This window comes from Carassius carassius, chromosome 4, assembly GCF_963082965.1.
Source record: "Carassius carassius chromosome 4, fCarCar2.1, whole genome shotgun sequence".
NCBI classification, from domain to species: domain Eukaryota; kingdom Metazoa; phylum Chordata; class Actinopteri; order Cypriniformes; family Cyprinidae; genus Carassius; species Carassius carassius.
The window spans coordinates 34,302,930-34,328,877 of NC_081758.1; the positions used below are offsets into that span (position 1 = coordinate 34,302,930).

General features: G+C 37.3%; 1 protein-coding gene across 2 annotated transcripts in view; it reads right to left on the minus strand.

The window, feature by feature from the left end:
* LOC132139895 (coronin-1C-A-like) overlaps positions 1–25,948 on the minus strand; it is a 52,947-nt gene that overhangs the window by 14,499 nt on the left and 12,500 nt on the right. For both annotated transcript variants that reach the window (XM_059548587.1, XM_059548586.1), the window contains one exon: positions 10,309–10,508. In XM_059548587.1, coding sequence (XP_059404570.1) covers positions 10,309–10,506 — 198 coding nt within the window. In that variant the 5' untranslated portion in view covers positions 10,507–10,508. The remainder of the gene's footprint in view (positions 1–10,308; positions 10,509–25,948) is intronic.

Genomic DNA, 25,948 nt, shown 5'->3' on the forward strand with positions numbered 1-25,948 from the left:
ACCAACAGAAAGTATTAGATGCAGAGCCGCTTTCTGCAGTAGCTGAAGCATGTCTGTCTTATCTAGTCAGCATGGAAATCTCCATTTCCTCTGCAAGCCCAAGAGGACCCAGAGGCTGTAGACTACAGCTGACCTGACTGAAGCACCCCAGCAGCTGTCCAACCAGACGACATGTCATTTTACATCAGCCACACATACAGCCAATCAGGACTGAGAGGGCGGAGCCACCTGTGTGGCAGAATGAGAGCTGCTCAGGGCTAGCAGGTGTATGCAGTAGGCTAATACAGATGACCTAAATGGAGGAGGATAGAATAAAGAAATTAGGTAGAAAGATCACCAGATAAGAGAGATCCTGCGATTTAACACTCAAACAGTTTTTTAAAAAACAGTTTACATATAGTTTATATATAATTATTATTATGATATCTAGTTTATTGTATTATATTTTTATTGTATTATATTTATATATATATATATATATATATATATATATATATATATATATATATATATATATATATATATATATATATATATATATAAATAAAAGAATTAAATCACAAAGTGACTGACTTTTGCCATCTTGATTTATAGAAAAAGTCTAAAATAAAACAAGCGTTTCATATGTCAAATTCTGTAAAGGACAGAAGAAATGCATTATTAAAAAATATATAGATATTCTGGATGAACAACCTAAAAAAAAATAGAGGGAAGTTAAATAAATAATAATAACAATAATAAACATGTATTTAATTATATGATATTTGTAATGTCATAAATATTTATATTTTTATAAATAATAACAAAATAAATCTCCTAATGACCACAATGGACCATAATGGAAACATCAACCAAAAAATTCCCTTCACACCGCCCCGATTTTCTTCTATGCTCCTATCAAAGAATCTATTGGGTGTGAGCACTGTGCTTCAGCCTATGGAAAGAAAAGAGGAAATGGGTCTGGAAGGCTGACAGGCAGGGAGCTGAGGATGACCATATATGGTAAAATCTGCAGCCAGCAGCCGCAAGGGCTCAGTCAGTGCAGCAGGAACAGTAGGGGGCTCCTGGGATACAGACTGGGAATCAGAATGATACGTCCATGACCACACACACACACACACACGTTAAGTTACATCTGCCCATGTGGCAGCACAGGATATATGGAGGTAGACTTTGAGATAGAGAGCCTGAACTTTCACTTCCTTCCTGTGTGCCCCTTTTTCATGTTTCTCTCTTCTCATCTGTGGTGTTCTGGTTCTCCTGTTTTCCCGCTTTTCCATGAAGTGACAGCAGGAATCAAATGGCCAGTTCAGTGGCTGAGATCTCAACAAATGTTCAACATACGGTTGGATCAATACTAAATATTTTAGCTTCAATATGATACTAAAACAATACATAAAGCAGCAAATGAACAGCCTCAGGTGACTGATGATATGAAACTAGGGCTGTAATATAGATTTAATTTCATTAATATCAATTCTTTGTAACCAGTTTACTTTAAACTTTTCAGAAACATTTTTTTTCCTTAATTTTCCTGCATGTGCAACAAAGATTTTTTCCCCGTTTCCTCATTGTTTATCCAAACATATTTCATACGTGATAACGGTTTGTTCTGATTTAAATCTGTGTAAATGTCATGCAAAAAGTGCTTATCTTTTTTTTTTTAATTTTTCAAAATTGATGAACTTCACATTGATACTTCGAGAGCTGCACAATAATGGTTACATGGTTAAATCACAATTAATGTGCTCAAAAATGAAATAATCTTTCGGTCATTAATAAAAAAATATTCAATCATAATTCTTGCACTTTCATGTAAGCACAAATCAACTTGCATGGTTGAAAAATGCAAATGAAAGATAACCAATAAGTTGTATTACACTATTATTTGTGCAGAGTATCTCAATAGAGATTGCTTAAACTTCAACTTGCATGGTTGCCTATATGTTTTTTCCATAATGCAGAGAGAGAGTGCTCATTTTTGCATGTTTGGGAAGATTAAGTAAACCACTGGGCAGAAAATGTATGGATTTAATAGAAAAGCACATTTCAGAATAAGCGCGCAAATATCACAGACAATTATGCTTAATAAATTGTGAGAAGTAGAAATCATGATCACTATTAAAATATGATTTATCGGGCAGCCCTATCTGAACTGAACCAACATTAAACTGACTAGAGGTGAATAAAGACTGTCTTTATTAAGTCTTTTAGAGCTGCTTTGACACAATCGGTATTGAATAAAGCACTATAGTAATAAAGGTGAGTTGACTTTGTGAAACATTACATTAATTGCATATCACAATGGATTCATATACTACATTGTTCAATATATATATATATATGATTTCTTCAGAAATCATTGTAATATGCTGATTTGCTACTCAAGTAACATTTCATTTTCTGGAAACGGTGGTACTTGGTTTCAGGGTTCTTTGATGAATAGAAAGATCAAAGTAACAGCACTGTAAATGTCTTTACTGTCATTTTTGATTTAGCCTAGTGTTTTGAGATAAATTACAGATTTTTCTATTTCAAAAATGTAAAATTCCATAAACTTAAAAACAATCACTTAATTGAATTCAGTAAACGCATTCATGTCCCATTGCCAAAACCTCTTAACAAAAGGCCTACATATCCTTAAATCACTGTAGTATACATTCAATACAGGTTAAACTCCATCATCAGCATTTATCTCGCATATCATGCCAAAATTACAGGGATTACCAGCTTTACATGGTCATGACAGGAAAGACAAGCCATTTTATCTTTTATGTCATCTCATCTCATGTACATATGTATAATGCTTTAGTCTTATCACACGTTTGCTTCCAATGCAAGGCTTCACAACGTCATTGTTTTAAACTGGAAATGATTATATGTTATATTCAATATTACCCAACAGATGTTGAACTGAAAACATCAACTGCAGAATACTGACTCAAATGATCATGTAGTAAGATTAAAAGTCAAAACTTTTTCACTAAATAATACATTCTCTAGAAGTCTGGTTCCCCGCTACTTCAGGATTTGAGCTCTAAAGGGAAATAGTCGCCAATATTATAACAAACTGGTAGCATAAGCGTAAACGGGCAGTTCCTGTGGAATGGTTAATATTTTGTGCTATAAACTAAATATTAGAGGTGGTCAGGCAGAAGGGATGAAAATTAGTCACCGTGGTCAGTGCGAATGGAAAGCATGAAAATGCAAGCTCTGCGGAAGGCTAAAGCTATCCATTTCCCACTGCTTCCTTCATATGTTAATAAAGCTATGTGAAGGGGGATGGTGTGGAGAGAAAGACAGACAACATGTGATTAGTTAGACACCTGATGGTTTCTTGAGAGGGAGAGACAATGAGAGTGTGATTCATTCTGCTCTGCCTCCCACACAAAGAATCCAACCACAGCCCAACTGAAACTCCCCCCAGCCTCACGGGACGTCACTGCTCCTCGAGTCAGTTAATACACATACAAATGTCTTCACTGAAGAGTGGGGCATCTCACCATGACATGCCATGTTCAGATTAAGATGGAAGGCAGCTCAGTCGAACAAGTATTAAATACATTTAAAAAAGGTGTCTAAAACAAGCACAGTGAAAGCACGCAATATCTATCTCTGTCTATTTATGTATAACAAATCTGAGTGACAACAAATGGTATTTCCACAAAATTAAGAGTTAAATGATCACTTAATTGATAACTATTTAACTGAAATTATTTGCAAACAACTGCAAAAAAAAAAAAAAAATCCACATCCAATCTAAAATTTTACAAATACAATGAAGTTTTGGCAAACAACAAAAACAAAATGAAGTTTAAAAATTCTATGTTATTTAGAATAAATCTTTTTTTAAATACATTTATACAATATGTGCATAACATTTAGAAGGTTAAATTAACATTTTTAAATAAATACAAAAAAGCACAGTTCACAGCACAGTTCAAAGCAATAAAAGTAATTAATCAATTAATTAATTTTCTGGCTAAAAACAACAAAATGGCGAGCATTAAAATTCTATATCATTTAGAATAAATAAGATTTCACGAATAAATTGAAAATGAAACACTACAAACTAAAATTAATAGTTTTAATTACTATTATTGAATAAAAAAAAAACACGACATATGACATGACATGAGCACGTACAACGAAATTACTTATTTCGACCGATGCGGATGTCAAAATAAATAAATACAATTGAGGAGAACTACAGGAATGCTGTCCCAGTGTTGTGACAAATACAGGCCAACTAAATGCCAACCCACCCTTATTATGTCCCAGGGCCTGCTGATACAAGTCTATCACTACCCTCATCAGGATAGTTCACCAAAAAAAAAGAAAATTCTGTCCTTATTTCCTCACCCTCATGTTATTCCAAACCTGTATGACTTTAGAGCATTAAGACAAAATATCTTCTGTTCCACAGAATAAAGTCAATCAAACAGGTTCAGAATGACATGAGGTTGAGCAAATTATGAATTAAGAAAAGCATAGTAAAACCCCATCAGCTTTTATACAACACTGGCAACCTACACTTCAAGATCTTCGAACACTACCATACAGCTACCATTGCTGCCTGTTGGGAAACAATAGACAGACGCATGGGTGTGAGGATTTGGGGGAATCAAGTGAGGATGAGGAGTTTCCATACTGATTTGAGAAGGGAAACAAAGAGCTGTGCAGAACCTGGCATACGCACCGGGACAATAGCTCCCCCAGAGCCAGCTGTCTGATTGCAGGGGGTTCTGGGAATGGGGTGGCCTGGGAAAACGGTCCATAGACGGATGCACTGCTATACTGAATCAGAGCAGATACTAAGGGAGAGGTGCAAAGCATTAGATGAAACAGAAGGAAAGCAGACAGGACATAACAGACACAAAGAACCAAAAAAAGACATGGTGCGCATAAACTGAAGTGAAAAGTGTGATGCTAGGTTTCATTTGAAGGCTAAATGTAAAGAAACCTTATAAAAGCTTATGACAAATTGTTCCAACTCACAAAACCTACCGATTTCACATACTGCAAGTGTGAAGCTCTGAACTTGTCTAAAAATGCAATATTTAAACAAAACTATGTAAATCTGTAGAACATAAAAGCAGTGACATACAGATTCTTTCACAAAACCTAGAAAGTCACAGCAAAAATGTTTAATCCCAGCTCATTTTTGTTCTACGTCAAAGGAACGGACAGATGGATCTAGCAATCTGCTCAGAGAAAAAACAACAGTGAGAATATGAGGAAAAAAATTGATTTATATTCACAGATTAAAAAATTCCTCTCGCAACTGCCTCACGCTTCTGAACATTAGGTTTGGAATGACAAAGGATTTATACTTGAATAATCCATCACTTTTTAAAATGACCAGAAACCTCAGCTTTATGAAGAACTGACAATAAAACCAATAATATAAACAGCTTAAGAGTCATTTGTAACTACTCAGTAGGCTGAGCTCGTCTGGCCAGCCAGCTGAGCGTTTGACTGTGTCATCATTTACGAGCGGGTGCACGTGTTTGTGTGTGACGCTGATGACAGGCTTCGGGATCCAGGGGAGAGCATGGAGAGGTCTGGATGTCACAGTCGTGTCTGAGCGCTCTCTAATTACAGAAATGTTCCCGCTTGTCAACACCACTGCTTTGAGTTGTCGAGCTAAATTGCACCAGTTTTACCACAGTAATCTATGATGTACCAAATGACATCATCAGATTGTAGTAATGCTCTACATATGGCCACCTACAAAATGCAAAACTCATAACTAAGTATTAAAAGGAATAGTTCACCCAACCATGTGATCATTTACTCATCTATTTTATGGTCAACATAGAAGATATTTAGAGAAATTTCTTTTGTCCATAAAATGGAAGTCATTGGTAACCAAATCCAGAGCCGGCATCCTGATGTAAACCCTGCATGCTCTGGGCCTTGTTTGCAAGCAGAGGAATGCACACACACGCATCGTGGTACTCTCGTTAACACGTGTCAAAGACTGAATAAAGTAGCTTTGAAAAATTAAAGGTTGAACCACTGATGTCACATGGACTATTTTAATGATGGCCTTACTACCTTTCTGGGTCTTGAATGTGGTATTTCCGTTGCTGTCTTTGCAACTTCTTCAAATGAGCTGGAAAAATCTGAGAATGAACCACAGACTTCAACATGCACAAACATGCAGACTCACTAAACCCATGAATGCTAAACCACTAAACCATGTACATAGCAGACAAGCTGACACACACACTCCATTCAGATGAAGCAAATCTCTACCTTTGTAACACAAGCAGACGGCAGTCCCATGACAGAAGGTTAAAGAGAGGAGTGAATTAAGCTCAGAGGTAACAAAATCCTTACAGGCCCGAGATCTTCGTCACACGTATCAAATGACAGTGCGCTGCAGATTAAACTCACAAATTTGACTTTTATCATCACACCTGTACTCAGAAAACCATTAGGAAAAAAGATCTCCTTACATCATTGGGTAACAAATAACGGAGTTAAACAGCTTAGTCAGAGGTGGAAATGCCAATACTGTGTCACAGCAGTGTTGATTATTGTCATTCTGGTAGCGATGCACCAAAATTTTTACAGAAACAATTTCAAATTTTTTGAAAATCAACACTGTAAATAACTTAAATTTAACAATCAATTGATCAATCAATTTTAATAACACTCAAATGAAAAAAAAAAGAAAAAAAAAATATTTTGACTGTTTCTGCTTAATATTTTCAGTTGCCGAAATTTCACTGCAACTCTATATATATATATATATATATTCAGCCTGGATGATGTGTGATTTTAAACATCTAACATGTTTTCTTAGTGGAGTAGAGCAAGCATGTTTCGCACGACGTGGCCATAGCATGCTACCCAAAATTTCAAAGACTTCTGGCAGAATATTCTCCTCTCTTAACAGCTCTGACACAAACGGATCAAGGCAGACATCTGATGAATCATACCTGCCATCATCACCTCCATTTGTAGAGACGCAAGGTTGTCATTGTGTATACATTCAAACATGGAAAAAGACCAAAAGCATGACAAAGCTGCAGTTAAAGCCCACTTAAGTGGAGGGTGCAGTGAAGATGCAGAAACAGCCTGCAAATTCATTTCATGGCTTGGCTTCTTGTCCACAGTAAAATAATCTTTCCTCAGCTTCTTGTAGGTGTAAGACTTCTTTGTGTGAAAAAGAGTCTGAAAAAGTTGTTATTTGCTGATAAGCTCCCTCAAATGAATTAGTAAGAACCAAATCACCAAAACTGAATGAATCAGTTGAATGAATGAATCAGATGAATCAACCCTCTACATTGCAAGTAAATCACTCGCATATGCAACTAAATCTTCACTCTGGGCTACTAAATGTCTAACATTAGCCATTGCTAATAAATTCTTAGATCTTACTCAACAGTTTGTATGCCAATTACAAGTTTAGCACAGATACATTTTCACTTGCTGAACTCGGAGCGCTTGAGAGTTTTGCTCTCCATCAAGTGATCTGTACTTTTTCAGTTCAGCTCAATAAATGTGCAGTGTACCTGTATTTGACATACCGTATAGGGATGTTAAATTTAACCGGTTAACCGTTAACCGACCATTAAGAATTTTGTACGATTAATACAATCAGTTAAAATGTTTAAAAACTCATCGATTTATTTTCAGTAATTTATCAAAAAATTATCAAAAAGGTTTGCTGCACTGTTAAAATAGGCTATGCTGCACGTTTAAAGAAAAAAAACATGTTTTTTTTTTCTCTCTAAAAAAAACTTTTTTTCTTCTTTAAACGTGCAGCATAGCTTATTTTAACAGTAGCCTATTAATAAGTTCAGAAATAGGCCTAATGCAGACACGAAATGTTTACGAACATGAACATTGTAAACATAGCTATGCTATTTTAGTTCCCCTCACTCCACAACAAACTAGTGTTGCACGGTGCACCGATACTTCAAAAGTATCGCGATTCTCGGAAATTAAAAACGTCATTATTCCTAAATTTATTAGTATTGATGCTTCAAAGAATGACTGCGTTCCAGATTTGTAGGAGACGTATTTCATGTTGGTGTGTGCAACTCACGCTTCCAGTGCCTCCCTATGGACGGCTGTGTGTTTTCTCCTCATGCAGGCAGCAAAAAAGCACTACAGCGAGATGGCTGCATTAGTGGATTTACTAAACTGATTTGGCTTTACTAAAATGTGTGCATAATCGCATTAAACAGTTTAAATAAGTTGTTCAGATGAACAAAGCATGAGGTTTTCTTGCATAATTAACATTTCAATTGTTTAGTCAGCAGTACATATATAATATTCACATTAATCAGGGATTAAACGTGGAGTTATGTTCTGTATGCTAAATATGAAAACGAGCGTATCTGCACAGCACCTATAACTGCGCTTTGTATCTGCTGATTGCTGATCGAGATTTACATGCTTGGCTCACTGACCCTGTATTACTCATTCATTTCGTTCATAAACGAGATGTATCAGTTCATTCAACTCATTCACGAATGAGAAGACCTCTCGATCTCGTTCAGTGAAGGGCGGATTCGTTCACTACATTAAAAAAAAAATCACATGCTCAGTCACATCTTGAGTAACTCTTTGACAGGATGAAACAGTTCACAGAGCTGTTCACGAGCTGCGCATGCGCTGCTAATAGTGCCGAGCTCGCGCACTGCTGTGGAGGGAGGAACTTCAGTAAACAAGAAATATAAGTCAGTGGGTTACCTGAACGAGAACGATTCATTCACCTAAAAGATTCGTTCACGGACGAACGATCACTAGTGCAATTTCACATAGCCTATATTAAATATTTGGAATATATATTTTCATATTTTATTAGGTTCTTTGATAAGGTTACAATACAAAGGTCGAAGTAGCAACGTATCTTCCGTGATGTTCCCGATGCACGGGACGCGGTGGGTAAAGAAATTTACTTTATTTGCGGGCTGGGGCGGGCCAGATAATTTCATAAAAGCGGGACCCGCGGGTTGGAAAAAAACCCGACCCGCGCATCACAAAGCTGCATATGCGAGCACGAGTGATACTGTGGCTGCCGGTCCACAACTGTAGAAAAAGATGACGCTCACTAAATATGACCCTCATTAAAGCTCACTGGCTGAGTTTTCTCCTCTGAAAGAAAAGGTTGCACAACTGACAGAATAAGTTACAATATCTGAGATATTGCTGCTAAATTATATTGATATTATTTATCTTTTGACATTTAATTTTCAGAAACATTGTTTAATATAAATCGCTGTTCATATTTTTATTCAAAGTTCAGAATCAAGATAAATTTATTACTCTTATGTTTCTTATGATAACTGAGATAATGCAGCTAAATTTATTCTTGAATGTCATTGCTCTAATTTATTTTTTATATTTTGATATTTCATATTTTGTTCAAATGTTTAACATATATGCTGTTCATATGTTCATTAATTAGTGTGTTATATGATTAGAATGTTGTCCCGGTTTTAAAATAAAGAACAGCAATGATATTTGAGAGTGTATTTTCCCCTTTCAGGAAAAGTATGGAAAAAGTATCGAAATCGCAATCCTTGACTAGGTATCGGTATCAAAACGATAATTTTGGTATCTTGACAACACTACAACAAACCCTTTAATTAACAGTAGCCCATTTAAAAAAGAACAAGAATAAAAAAATAGACTACAAGAAGTTATAGCAACAAACAAAAAGCCAAAACGAATTCATTTAGGCTAAAATGAAACAAACCAACATTGGGCCTCTCATTCGACGTAAAATCTAAAATTTTCATATTCACAATGTATTTGAATGTATTTGAAAAGATAGAGGGGGAGTCTTGCATACCAAGCTGTATCGACCGCAACATGTAAAATATATTCTCTGTTGCACTTTCCTATCAAAATAAAGGAGTTCATTTAGAATTCTTCAGCTTTTAAGAACAAGCAGATGATATGGCGGTTTCTCCGGTAGTGGGTGGAACTAATGCGCAGACATCATTCTCATTGGCTGGTGCTCATCTATTACTGTCCCTGTTTTGATTTCATCACATCAGTTAGAGCAAACGCTGACAATGTGATTCATATTTATGAACCCAGCAGCTCATTAATACTTAGCACATTGTATAATGTTAGTATAGTAGTAGAATTAACTATTATATATATATATATATATAGCCAAGGTGTGTAGAGGGTCGTCTCCACTAGTTTGGTCAACATAATTTTTTAATCCTTCCAAACCAGAATTTGACTAACTATTTAAAACAAACAAATATAAGAAGCAATGGATATATAGCAAGAATTCCACATAAACACAGTGTAATTTTACAGATCTCTCACCTTTTGCAGAGGCAAAACCATGAACGCACCTCCTCCGCTGGCTTCCACAATTATGGCAACAAATTTGGGGTTGACCGCACAGAAAGAGCTATCCCACGTGACCCGGGACACCCTGATGTCGTCATAGCACTGGTCGTTCTTCACCGCCTGGCCAAACACATGCCGGAACTTACTCTGTCGTACAACCCGTTTGAACATATCTGTAGAGAAGAACAGGACGAGAACGATGAATGAAGCAATCACATGGCCTGAACGCTGTGCTTTCACTGAACAGATATGAGCCATGTCCAGGAAACACCATCAGAAAGGGTTGAAATCCCATGCATTCATATTAGCATTGTTAAGTAGATCTGCAAAAAGATTAACATTTAAGTAGATCTACACTGCTATCTGTCATCCGTTGATATTACAACACACATCTCAGTGTAAATAGCAGTTTTACAGTGTTTAAAGAGTGTCTTAATCCACAAGCTAGTTTGAATACAATCGTAAAACATGAGAAGTGCTGAAACGGTTGCACTAAAAGTCAATAAATTACCTGAGCAGAACAGTGGCATTTCAATATGACATGATTAACTGCTAAAACTACATGGTTTCAAAGTGTTTGGCACAAAGAACAATGATGAAATCCATCTCAAAGACTTTGAGTTCAAAGTGGGACAAGCTCGATTTGACAGAACCAGATGGGTTCACTATCGCAAATGTGGAAAAGAACCAGAATTTACATTTACATTTATTCATTTAGCTGACGCTTTTATCCAAAGCGACTTACAATGGCTACATATGTCAGAGGTCACACGCCTCTGGAGCAACTTGGGGTTGGGTGTCTTGCTCAGGGACACATTGGTGTCTCACAGTGGATTCGAACCCGGATCTCTCACACCAAAGGCGTGTGTCTTATCCACTGCGCCAACACCACCCCAGAATAAATCCCCACTCAGAGCACATTACTCTATTTCACACAGCAAACTCCATATCATCGTCAACACATCACACTGGTTTCTATGCTATCTGTTTCGGCTTGTCTTGCGTCGGGTTCTAAAACAAACCTGAATTGCAAGAACATTCTGTCTTCATGTCATTTTCCTAATGAAAACAACTAAGGCCCAACTAAAACAGTAGAAACACAAGGCTTGGATCGAGTCAATAGACAAGAAATTGCTCGGGTCGAGAAACAATGTACTTAAGTCTGTAATGTTGTTCACACCCAGATAAGCACATTGAGACCTGCATATCAATTATATAGCTTCACAAAAATCTGGGCTGGTGCAAAACGCTTTGGCAAGGGTTCTTGCAAGGGAGACTCTGCACTTGATTGTAATAGTAAATACAGTAGTATAGACTGATACATACTGTCAATGTTTGGCCATAAGATTATTAGCATGAACAGATAGACTAATTGACAAACAGTAGTGGTATTTCGACTCATGTCAGTTCCAAAACAGTCAAACAACCTTTTCGACTAACAAGGGGTATGACCTGAAAGAGCCAGTTGCAGGATCTGAAAATCAAGGTTATTAATTTTAAGGAAAACCATAAAAAAATTATTACATTAGGGGAGTTACTCATTTAATTTTGTTAAATTAAATTAAATGACTAAAGTAACAAACTGAAATTAAAAATAAAAACTATAAAATAATGTTTTATATATAATAGTATCTCTAAAATGCATGGATATACTGATCACAGCATTATTTCATTTATATAGCCCCATTCTGACGGGACTGAGTCAGATTTGAGTTTCGATTCTTACCACCTGACGTCTGCGATTTTCATTTACCAATTCGGGTACATGAAACATCTCCGTGTTTATTACATAGGTGGGAGGGTCGGTTTTGTACATCTGGGCGTCACAGAGATCACGCGCTCTGTATGCGTTAGGGATGCACCGAAATGAAAATTCTTGGCCGAAACCGAAAACCGAAAAAGAGAAAACCAAGGCCGAAAACCGAAACCGAAACACCGAAAGAAATTATCCCAATTATTAGTACCATTGCATTTATTGCTATGACCGTGTACTAACTTTACTAAAATTAAAACATTGCAATTGCATAAATTAATATTAAAGTTTCAAAGATAATTACAATTACATAAATTATAAAAAAACATAAAAATGCATAATTACAAATTATGCAAATATTTATTAAGCACATTGCAACAATGCACAGTATAAAATAAAATTCAAACTAAAATTTAATCCCACTCATCTGTATATTAAATAATAATGTACAGGCCTACTGGCCTGCAGAAAGGTTTTAAAATTAACTGTTCTCTCATAAAAAGTGCATTTAGGTGAAGAGCATTTGAAATTTTTCTCTGTAGTACTAGAAAGTGCATTACTTCTCCAGTAGGCAAGACTGTTATCACTTCTGGGGATGGGGACTTCAGACAGATAACCATCTAGCTGTTGAGCAGTTGAGCTTGTCATCTGCCTGACATTTGAGAAATATTTGAGAGAGTGTATTTAAATAGGGCCAGGGCATAAATAAACATTTTTATCAAATTAAAGCAGAAATCTAGCAAAAAATCTAGCAGAAATATGGCTACAATCTGATATTATGCATGTATATGTGTGTGTATTATATATGCAGAGACGAGTCTTTTTTTTTTTTGCGCTCTGATCTCAGTCTCCTGCGCTTGGCGCTTCTCCGTCTCCACGCGGGTTCTCCGCATCCAGCGCGGCCTGGAGCATTTCTCGTGTGCTCTGCCATATTTCCGCGTCCAAGTAATGGTCTTTATAACGCGGATCAAGCACATTCGCGATGAAGTGCGGAGGATCCGAAAAGATCTCAGTGAGACGTGTGCTAACAGACTCTATAAGACTGTACTTTTCTTTGTTTTCACTTCGTGGTCCGTCTCAATCTCTTTGTTAGGAGACGCTTTAGTGCTGCGAATAAAGGAATAAGAATAGAGAGAATGTTCTCTATTAAGACCCACTGGTGTGAAGTGATTGACGCGGGGAGCTCGTGGTCTGCGCTATGCAGGTGCACGTGCAGGTCGCGGTTTCTGTTTGCGTCATCATAACATTTCGGCCGTGTTGTTTCGGTAATAAAAGTGTTTCGGCCGAAAACCGAAAATGCACTTTTTGGCCATTTTCGGCCGAAAATTTTCGGTGGCCGAATATTCGGTGCATCCCTAGTATGCGTGCATAGCATAGTCATTCGGATTAATTGATTACCATTAGTATTATTACACAATAAATACTAAATACTAAAATGTCTAGTATAGCAAAACCAAGTTATTGAGTGGTTCTTTAATTTAACAATTTTTTTTTTTTTTTGTAGTAGGTTAAACCCATCTTTACCTGATGCTCATATTACAATAGCCAGTATTAACAGTTTACGTGATTTGGCTCTTGGTTCTATTATTTTAAATTTTTATTATTATTATTATTATTATTCTTTCTTTGCCGGAAAGCAAATATATTAAACATGCGCGCGGTAAGAGCATCTACGTAATTCACGTTGGCCAAAACACATGAGGAAACGCGTTGTGAAATAAAATATCGCCAGCAATCACAGACATTCGCATTCGGACAGGATTAGTTTTCTCAGAGGATCACTGAGTTTACTGAAAAACAGTAGGAAATTTGCTATGGAATTATCACAGAGGTTGTGTGAGAAAAACACAGACGTGGCAGATTCGGACGGGATTAAAATCATCAAGTACGTCTTGTGAAACACAGATTTCTCTAACGACCCCCTGTAAAACTAGTCCCGTCCGGATAGGGCTTAAGTTTAATGTATTTATAGGTTTAAATTGTTACAAATATTTCTAACTCATAACGTTTAATCAAAATGTCATAACTGGACCTCCTGGTGAAAACAACAGACTTCTGTTTTTTATATATTTTTTATATTAGCAGTCAATAGTAAACTGTAGAGGACAGGGTCCCCTGAGGCCTGTGGAACATCATGAGGGAATGAGGTCAGGAAGCATTTCCTTTTGGTGGGTGTGGCTGATTGACTAAGGGAGAAATGTGACCTTTGTTTCCTGACAACACCGTGTAAAGCACTGGTTTTACACCAATCACATGCTAGAAATTCTTGTCTAACTCCACTCACCAAACACCAGGATCTTTTCGATAGCCCACGGTAAAGGAGACATTTCTAGACATTTTAACTCATACACCATTTCTAATACACATCTGTCAATATGTATTCTACATGTCAATCCTTCATCTGATAGGACCAGTATTACTAAAACGGACAATAATCTGCTGTGCTGCATGTCAAAAATTTTAATGCAGCATTAACACCGGCCAAGAATGACAAGAGGGAAAAAGACGCATTGTGACTTTCATTTTCTTTATAAACCAGTCATTAAACAATTTTGCTAGACAATGCAAGAACAAGTTCTGTCTAAAGAACATGCAGATGTATTATGATGTATAAAGGAACACAAACAGTTGGACACTTATTTCTGTAATATTTTATTAACAGACATACTGAGGACTGTGGCTACCTTATACAGAAGATATGGTCATGAAACTACATCTCACACTTCCTCCAGAACGTCAGAAGGCCTTGCACAGGGGCACTACTGTAGAAGGCTCTAAATACCACACACAGTCCAAACGAACTCAACTGCTGCGATTTCCTCATTCTCACCCCTTTCATTGCCTCATTCCCCATAAGCTGCTGAGGTTGACCGCCTGAAGGTAACATGAGTTCAGAAAGGACGGCAATGTGTCAGGGAGCACAAATGGAACCGAAAAGGTTTGTTTGGGCAGCAGAGATTTCTCTTCACAGCAAACTTCTCAAAAAGCAGCTTTAGGTTCAACAATCTTTGTGCAAGTACGGATGTAGAGAAAATCAGACAGACAGAACACCAGGATTACACAGCTTCTCTTCTTGGTTACTGTTTTTAGTAATCCAAACTGAGATGGACAAAAAATTACAAGAGTAAAAATTAATAAATATAAAAAAACAATAAAAAACAATAAAAATAGGAAAAAAAAGTAAAGATTAATAACTAAAAGTGGACTGGAGTATTAAATAAATAAAAAATAAATAAAAAGGGAAAGAAAAAAAAAGGCATCATGCATAACCACACCTGGCACAGAACATTTTTCCTTTGCAAGTCTCTGCAAAGCTTCTGTCAAACATTCAGTCTCGCCTGTAGCAACAATATGCTCGCATACGCATTCAGAGGCACTGCTCGCATTCTTTTGTCTGTTTTAATCAATCACTACAGTACATCATCACTCTGATATAAAACAAGCGCAATATACATTCCAAACAGAAAGGTTTAATTCAGAGCACATGTAAGTCAATAACTCATGATTGTGAAATGTATCGTATGCCACACCTCAAAATCAAGATAAAATCAAAGCTTCCATCAAAGTGAATCACAGTTTTCCTCTCAATCCACTACAGAAGCAAGCGGCAAAACTATATAGCTACTATTATAAATCACCACAAGCATCCAACATCGCTTGCTATGCTTGCAGTGTAGATTATGTGTAAAGAGAGAAGAGCTTATACTAGATTCATAGTCATTTCCTCTGGGAATAATGCCATATAAAGTGATAATCAGATGGTCTTACTGTGCCAGAAGGACAACCTCACACAAACTGCTCCGGAAAAAGATCCTGCCTAGAATGGTGTTTTTTTTAAATGCATTTAAATTCCAACGACGCCCAAGGGCTATATAGAGTGAACCTAACCAATCATGTTCAACACTAACTATTAAAGAGATAAGATTATCTGACTTGGTCAGAACAGCAAGAAGTTAAACCTAAATCCAGTCTAACTGAACAGTGTCGCAACCTGTGTTTATGTCCATAATGTTGCTTTCTTCAGCAAAAAAAGTTGACTTCTGAAAGGAAAATATGCACCAAGATCAAGCACCATTTACAAGCGAAAACTTTCCAAAACGGCTTTAAACAAATATGTTGGTGGATTTTAATGTGAGAGGACAACAGAAAAAGAATATTTTACTGGAGGAAGCATTATTATGGCTAACAAAAGTGGCAGATTAATGCTAAAAAAAATTAATAAAGAATTTGTTTATTACAAACACACATCATTTCATTTCACCAGACGTTAAACGATGGACTAGTGTCCTGTGAACTGCTTGTGAATTATTGTGATAGTGCCTTTGGAAACACATTCTGACGGCACCCATTTACTGCAGAGGACTCACTGGTGAGAAAGTGGTGTAATGCATGAATATGTTCTCATAAAGATACAAACTCAGTTACATCTTAGATGGCCTGGGGGTGAGTACATTTTCAGCAAATTATATATATAAAAAAAAAAAATTATATATATATATATATATATATATATATATATATATATATATATATATATATACACACACACACACACACACACACACAACTTGCTAACTTATTGTACTGAAATACTGGAAAAGGTTCCGAAAAAGTCATGTTATACAATATTAATACAAAGAAGTAACCCCATCTCAGTAACGCCATATTTACTGGACTGTTTCAGTAATTGCATAGATGAATTATGGCTTGTTTAGGAACACAAGTACCAAATCTTACAAATGGAATGATTCCTCTTTCCTTTTTGTCAGCCTTGCATGCCACTTCCATGGTTTTCATATGTGCACATGGAGATAGGATTTGCTTTATAAAACAGCAGAGCTGCACTTGATTTGACATCTGCATTGCTCTGAAGACCCGACATGGCATGTGAATCCAGATGAAACGTGTTGACCTTGTGTTCAATCTGCTCACCGCTATCCAGCTGCTGGTATTTACGCCACACTGCCACACTGGAACGTCACACGACAACTCTTCCGTGTGAAGGCAATACAGAGATACTCCTCACTAGCATCTGGTGTGTCAGAGGTTAGCACGGGGTCACAACCGTAGTGCTCTTGGCAGTCATATTGCAGGCCAGGTGGAGAAAAAGCGAGTGAAAGCAAAAGGGATGGAGAGAGAGGCGTGGTATTTTGTGTAGATTTGAATCAGCAGGTTCATGTAATAGAACATGAACGGTTGGCTGTTTGAAGGTGGAGTCTGGCTGTAGTCAAAGTAGAGCAGAGAACTTACTGCCAAGTAACACATGGTGAAATCCAGCCTGTATTTACCAACACTCCTGAATCGCCTAGCAACACCAGCGAAATACCACAGTAGGAAAGAATGAAAAAAAGTTAGCACCAAGTAGAAGTAAATTTGGCCTTTTAAGTACAAAATGTACCCAGTTGATGCTGAGACTCAAAGCTGAGCCCTCCGATATGTTACTGTATCCCACCGATAATTTTTAGCCAAAAAAGGCTACAGTAGAAGGTCTGTTTTAGCAGACAGGCCTATCACAATCACTACAAACCACAGAAGTCAGATAACCTGTCAAATGATTCCTTAAAATCATTTTAGAGGGTTTTAGTTTACTTTAACCAAGTGCACACACTATAAAACTGAAGCATTAAAGGGATAGTTCAACTTCAAGTCGTTACATGTCCTGTATGACTTTGTGAAAATACGTAATTCTGAGAAATGTATTAATGTATTAGTGTTGTTTTTGATTGTTACATTTAGATGTCAGATGTGAAAATGTTTATACATGTACTTGAAATGTGCTCTAGATCAGTTTTGGTTCCAAGAAGCTTGGACCTTCCGTATTATATTTGAATAACCAAAATTTGCTGTGGGCCAAAGTCAGCCACTGTGATTAAACCAACAAAAACAACAACAGTTCTGAAATACCAATACAATGAGGGTATTCACTCAAAAAATAAAAATGTCAAAGCGACCATTTTTCCAATTTTTTGACCACTTAAGATGGACTGACCTTGTGTTGTCTGTTGAAATGAAGAAAAAACACACCACTTATAATGGTCTTGACTAAACGGTGCACGTCAACATCACAGAAAACAAGAGAGTATTTTACTGCACACCGGGCTTCAGTCTTGAAGTGTACGCTTGGCATTAGATGTATGTTAATTCCGAATCACCTACATGTGATCGGTTTCACAAAGGCTAACAATGACTTCATCATTCAGCAGCCCACATTTTGACAAGCACAAAATGTGACATGCTGTATCACTACAGCACACAACAGCTGTCTTGACACTCCCATGAGTCATAAGAAAGCCGCCTTGACCATCCAACAGCCATTATGACAGTTACATTATTCCATAAAACATCCATTTATACAAATAGAGTCCTCTGTATAAATTTACTAGGGCTGCAACTAACGATTATTTTGATAATCGATTAATCTGTCGATTATTTTTACGATTAATCGATTAATCGGTTTATGTACTTATATTTATATAGTTTTTTCCATTTTTCCCCCAAGTAAATTATTAATAAATGGTCTTTATCATTCAGCATAGATTTAAGAGATTTTAACCATTTTGCACTGTCATATCCTCATCAAAAATATACCTGGAGTTGTTTTATTGTGTTAGTAATCCTTTGTCGAACTCTTCTGCAATCAGAACACTGACCCATACTCTAGCAAATTTCACAAGGAGATTTCAAATAATGTTTTCACCATGGCAGTCCTTAGAGCTCCTAAAGTAGTTTAACATCCTGAACAAAGCTTATTAAGGAATCTTTCAGAACATATTTTCACGAAGAATAAGGATAAAACAGAATAAAATTGCAGTGCATTGTATTTTATTATTTACTGGGAAACAGCTTTATAGCTTTTGCTGTGAAATTGTAAACAATCCTTCAAAAAAAGTGCCAATGGCATGAAACCTGAATGGAACTCACAATTTAAAGTAAAATCCATCAGAAGGTTGTCCAGAAAAAAAAAATAGGACACACACAAAAAACCTGCTGTGTGAAAAAGAGCAGTGAATACTTAGAAAAAAAGTGCATTTCAAATATCTACATTTACCTCTCTCATTCAGTCATAATTAGGCTGCACGACTGAATTTTGAACTGGTAAACGACAAACTGATCACAGAACATGTTTGTAAAGCTTTAAATGTTAACTGTTAAAAAGCAATGTTATCAGCTTTTACGACTAAACATTTGCAAACAATATTGTACTGGAGAATCTGCACAAATGAAAGTCTTAGGGGCCGTTCACAAATCGCGCCTAAAAACGCGTGGAAAACGCTAGGCGCACCGCTTTCTCCTTCTTTCCAAAGCGCTCGCACAGAAGCGCCCCTGAGGCGTCTGCCTTTGCTAAGCAACCATGACGTGCTCTCTCCTTGAAGACGCGGAAATTTCAGCAAAGGATAAATGGATTTGCAGCTCAAATAAATCGCTTGCAGTAGCTCTGCTACTAAGTTTATTTCAAAATGGAAATCCATATACAACTATGATCAGCTGTTCCTTTCATCTTGACTGAGCTTTTAACGTTGTTACGGGAAAGGATGAAGCTGATTGGTTAGTTCTTGTCACATGACCCGCGGTGCGGTTGCGGCATTCTGAAAAGTTTAAATGTTTTTAACTCGATGCGGTGCGGTGTTGGAAATAACGAACTTGAGCGCGCAAAAGACGCGATATGTGAACGTCCCCTTAAACAGTGCAGTAGTGCAGAGTTTACAGGTTACTCTTCTTTTTTAAAGGCTCAATGTAAAGTACTCCCACATCACGCTGAATGCTGCAGACATAGACATCATATGATGTCTATGGCTGCAGAGACGCTGCTCGGGAAGCACGTGACATAAAACAAGGCCAGCTATTGGCTATTCGCTACTTCTCCTGTTGTACTGGCTGAGTAAAACCTCCGGTGGCTCATTACTGCCACACTTTGGTCACCGCAGATTTGAAATATGCACGAAATGAGCCGCTTACGGCAAATAAAAGTTATTTAGCAACGAATCGATGACTAAATTAGTTGACAACTATTTTAATAATCGATTTTAATCGATTAAATCGATTCGTTGTTTCAGCTCTAAAATTTACCATATAATCTGGCCATAATCACCAGCTGAAAGGCATGACATTGTTGTCAGCGCATATGTCGAAGAATCTTATTCAGCAAGACACTGACTAGAATGAACATGTCCCCTGAAAAGGCAACAATGGGAGTCTCCGAGCACTACAGAATGGGAAAAGATAATTGTGAGAATACACTGCCAAGCAACACAATATATATTCACAGCAGGATGATGGAGCAGAATTCTGAATTGAGTCGCAAAAATAATGCATGAGAAATGTTCCACATCACAAAGATAGGGATAAAAGAATTAGTACGAAAAAAGATCCATTATTATCTTAACTTTATTCAGCTGAACATGGATTTGTTGGGAAAACAAATTGAAAATACTGTTTCAAACATTAAAAAATGTTTGAGTAAAAAATTCAACCACATTAGGGTTGCACAATTTGGCCAAAGATATTGTGATTTCAAGAAATATCACAATTTGAACATTTTAAAGCATAATGTCACTGCTTTAACACTTTCTCAAAATAAAATCACATTGCATGGCTCAACAAAACTGAAGGAAACTGTAAAGATCAGTAAAATGTGATTGTGCAAAAATGAGGGTCATTTACAGGGCTGTGACGGTTGCCGTGACAACCGCGGTTGTCTACTGCCACCGGCAGTAGTGCACGTGACGTCACAAACTCTATAGCAAGCATAAAACAAAGTTTTGTATAAAAGTGTAATAACTGTAATAGTTGCAAATTATAAATCTATGGTAATTAACAAATTACCTCAAACACAGTGTTTCCTTTAGATTGGCAGATCTGAGCGCAGGAAAATAAAGTTTATGCATTCATCAAATTAGTTTAGTGTTGGGCGATGGATCTTGTTGGGAAAGCAAATACCACATCACCGATCTGGAGTCATCTGCATTCATGTCACCCATCAGCGTTTGCACAAGTTCTCGTGATCAGAAACGCTGGCTGGTCAAGTTTGGTGAGGCTTTCTCCAAACTGGCCAAATAAAAACGAGACAGCGATAAATAAAAGATGGTAACAAGAAATATGGCAATGATTCCTATTTCAAAGAGAGCGCGTGCAGATGAAGAGTTAGTTACTGAGCTTGCTTGGTGGCGGAAAAGTAAACCGGACGCAACACAACCACGTTGCGACAGGTTTAGTCTGTCTAGTGTCTATACAGGACATATGAACTCTGTGTCAGTAGCCTACATCACAGACCGGACGGGGATTTATCATGTCGTGTTGTTCTGCATCCGTGTAGCATCACTGATTATAATGAGTATTTTGTCACGCTGCGTCGCTCACGTCCGTTAGATAGGGGGTATTTAACTTTCTTATTTAGGCTACTTTCTTGTTTAACTGCATTATTTCTTTGATATTTATTTTAGTGTTTTGCAGACGGCGTTCACTGACAGAAGTGCTCAAATAAACACGAACTGATGAGTTAAATAGGATGTGTTAGATAAGTGAGACAGTGCTGGTCTGATTTCATAGACATGTGCATACATATATATATATATATATATAAATATATCTCCTGTATATAATATATATAAAATATTATATGCATGCACAGTTTAAGTCAGCTTTAATCACCTTTTTTGGTAATTCCATGAATTAACTGACCACAACACTGCTTGCACATAGTTTATTTCGCAGTTTGATATACGCACAAAGGAAGCCCGCACCGGCACCTTTGAGCACAGGACCTTTTCTGCGCTCGCTTAACTTGCACCTGATAATAGTGAAGTGGAGCGCGTGTCTGAAACGTCTCCTGTTCAGTCATTCTGCGACTCAATAAATTCACTTCTTTTCAAGTGACAGAAGCAGCAGTTGTGAGTGGGTGGCCATCCCCGCCCCTACGTTAAATATTTTGATACGTTAAACTGAAAAAAAATAATAATAATTTTTTTATCAACACCGCGCCACCGGCGGTTGTTAGTCCATGACTACCGCGGTGGTAAAAATCAGCCACCATCACAGCCCTAGTCATTTATCCATTAAATCTGGTTCCATCTCTGAGGGATCAGCTAAGGGAACTGACATTAATGCTGCACGTGAAAACACACTTACACACAGCAACTCTATTCCAACAAATAAACACACCAAGGATTCCTTTGAATGGCACCAGAAAAAGTCAATGTTTAACTCTGTTAGTGCTTTTGTCAGCAAAAAAAGAGAAAAGCAGACATTTACTAAAGGAGTTACAGAGGGTTTCACCAAAACCTTGTTCTTAAACAGTTCACAAATCAGGCTTGAGCCAAAACAACACTGACAGATTAGGCTACTCCTAATGTTTACAATAGCTTACTGTACTGCCTATTGAAGACATGAAGAGTACCGTATTTTTCGGACTATAAGTCGCACCTGAGTATAAGTCGCATCAGTCCAAAAATACATCATGAGGGAAAAAAACAAGTCGCACTGGACTATAAGTCGCATTTATTTAGAACCAAAAGAAAACATTACCGTCTACAGCCGCGAGAGGGCGCTCTATGTCTTCAGTGTAGACTACAGGAGCACTGAGCAGCAGTGTAACGGTAATGTTTTCTATTGGTTCATATGTCTTGGTTCATGTCAAATTATTTTTGATAAATAAGTCGCACCTGACTATAAGTCGCAGGACCAGCCAAACTATGAAAAAAAGTGCGACTTATAGTCCGGAAAATACAGTATTTTCTATTGTTATGCAATATTACAACATGAAAAAGTCAAATGTAAAAAAATCTACATTAAAGCAATTGGTTAACTCCATTTATGGTGAACAGTGTAAATGGTTTAACATTGCATTACATTTAATTTTACTGTTCATTTAAGATTTTGAGAATGGAATCTGAAATGGATTTTAACGTCTAACCAAAGTATTTAAAAAAAAAAAAAAAAAAATCAATGCATAACTCATTCTGCATTGTTTCTGATATGGGTATAGGAAATATTTGAGGTATGATTGTGAAGTGGTGTGCAATTACCTTAAGCGACTCAAGTCAACTTGCTCTCATTAGTTTCTGGCAGGGTAATGAGCATTGCAAGCCAACTTACTGCCAATCAATCCTAATAAAACTGATCTGGTGTCCGTTTAGATTCCTAGCAAGTGTAGAGTAATGCCATGCATCCAGCAATGATTTTTTTTCAATAATGTGTAACTGTGTCCTTGTGTGTCACCATTAGTACAGGAATGCAAAACAAACCACACAGTTTAGTTAAGCAATCCTGGCAAAAACTTATTTGCATTTTTTTGTGTTCACATTACAATAAAACATCTTATAAACAATGATACAGAGTAGGGCTGCACGATGTGTCGTTTAAGCATCGATATCGCGATGTACGAATCCACGATAGTCACATCTCAGGATGTGTGATGTAGGCTGTCGTAGTTGATCCGTTATTCATTAACTGTACGGGCCAGCTGCTCCCCGGCCCTTGACGAATGTGATTCGCGGAGAGCGCGCGAGAGAGCGAGAAAGCGCGAAAGAATGCGTGCGCGCGAGAGAGAGAGACAGAGGGAGAGAAAGACAGAGGGAGAGAGAGAGAGAGCGCTTCAAACAACACGAGCGCTGTCTTGCTCTCTCTCCCTTGCGCATATTAATCAATTGACACGATGGTGTCGATGTTTAAATAATTTAAAATGAGAATGTAAATCTGCTCATCCCATTTTTGTTTGTAAGAAAATTTTTTATTAGATTTCATATCGCAGAAAAATAAAATATCGCAATGTAATTTTTTCCCAATATCGTGCAGCCCTAATACAGAGTAAAAGTTTCTGATTGCAACTACTTTGCTTTGCCATGCTTGTGTTCTGGGTTAGACCGTTAAACCTACCCTGGGCACTAATGCATACAATTCCAGAAAATGTCCAGAAAGCTGCTGGACAGTTTTCCAAGGAATGTTGTAATGAGAACAATGAGGTAAGGAGGCTTGCGTTCACATTCCTCACCCATTAAAAACTGCACAAATATTACCACAAAGAACCGAGGATGGAATTGACACTGTCACACCAGCCATGTTAGTAGACTGCCTACATGGACAAAAGTAGTTACAGATGGCCAGAAGTGTTGTCACCCAAAACAGCTGTGGTAAAAACTTTGTTGGTCTAGGATTCTCAGCCACACAATATTAGAAAAACAAGAGGCAGACGGAGATGTTTCATCATAACCTGTGTCAAAATGTGTACAGGTTTGTAATGTCAAAACCACTGTTTCCACAATTTCTCGGAAATTAAAAACGTCATGATTCCTACATTTATTAGTATCGATACTTCAAGGAATGACTGCGTTCCAGATTTGTAAGAGACGTATTTCATGTTGGTGTGTGCCACGCACGCTTCCAGTGCCTCCCTATGGATGTCTGTGTTTTTTCTCCTCACACAAGCAGCAAAAAAGCACTACAGCGAGATGGCTGCATTAGTGACTTTACTAAACTGATTTGGCTTTACTAAAATGTGTGCATAATCGCATTAAACAGTTTAAATAAGTTGTTCAGATGAACAAAGCACGAGGTTTTCTTGCATGATTAACATTTTAATTGTTTGGTCAGACAGTTCATATATAATATTCACATTAATCAGGGATTAAACATGGAGTTATGTTCTGAATGCTAAATAGGAAAACGAGCGTATCTGCACAGCACCTATAACTGCGCTGTATCTGCTGATTGCTGATCGAGATTTACATGCTTGGCTCACTGAGCCTGTATTACTCATTCATTTCATTCACGAACGAGATGTATTAGTTCATTCAACTCATTCACGAATGAGAAGACCTCTCGATCTCGTTCAGTGAAGGGCGGGTTCGTTCACTATATTCAACAAATCACATGCTCCGTCACATATTGAGTAACTCTTTGACAGGATGAAACAGTTCACAGAGCTGTTCACGAGCTGTGCATGCGCTGCTAATAGCGCCGAACTCGCGCACTGCTGTGGAGGCAGGAACTTCAGTGAACAAGAAATATGTAGTAGCAATAGTCTAGTAGCAACGTATCTTCCGTGATGTCCCCGATGCGCGGGTCGGGGTAGGTAAATAAATTGTACTTTATTTGCGGGATGGGGCGGGCCAAATAATTTCATTAAAAGCGGGACCCGCGGGTTGGAAAAAACCCGACCCGCGCATCACTAGGCTGCATGAGCGAGCACAAATGATACTGTGGCTGCCGGTCCACGACTGTAGCAAAAGATGGCGCTCAATAAAGAGTTTTCTCCGCTTAAAGAAAAGGTTGCACCGCTGACAGAATAAGTTACAATATCCGAGATATTGCTGCTAAATTTTATTTACTTTTTTTTTACTTGAATGCCATTGCTTAAATTGATATTTATCTTTTGACATTTAATCTTCTGAGTTCAGAAACAATGTTTAATTTAATCGCTGTTCATATTTTTATTCAAAGTTCAGAATCAAGATAAATTTATTACTCTTATGTTTCTTATGATAACTGAGATAATGCTGCTAAATTTATTCTTTCTTTACCTTGAATGTCATTGCTCTATTTAATTTTTTATATTTTGATATTTCATATTTTGTTCAAATGTTTAATATATCTGCTGTTCATATGTTCATTTATTAGTGTGTTATATGATTAGAATGTTGTCCCGGTTTTAAAATAAATCAATGATATTTGAGAGTGTATTTTCCCTTTTCAGGAAAAGTATTGAAAAAGTATCGAAATCGCAATTCTTGACTAGGTATCGGTATCGAAACAATAATTTTGGTATCGTGACAACACTAGACACAACGCGTTTACGTCACCCACAAAGCGGAAGGAGACAAGCGCTGAGTCCGAAATCGCATACTGCAAGGAGTCAGCAGTGTTTTG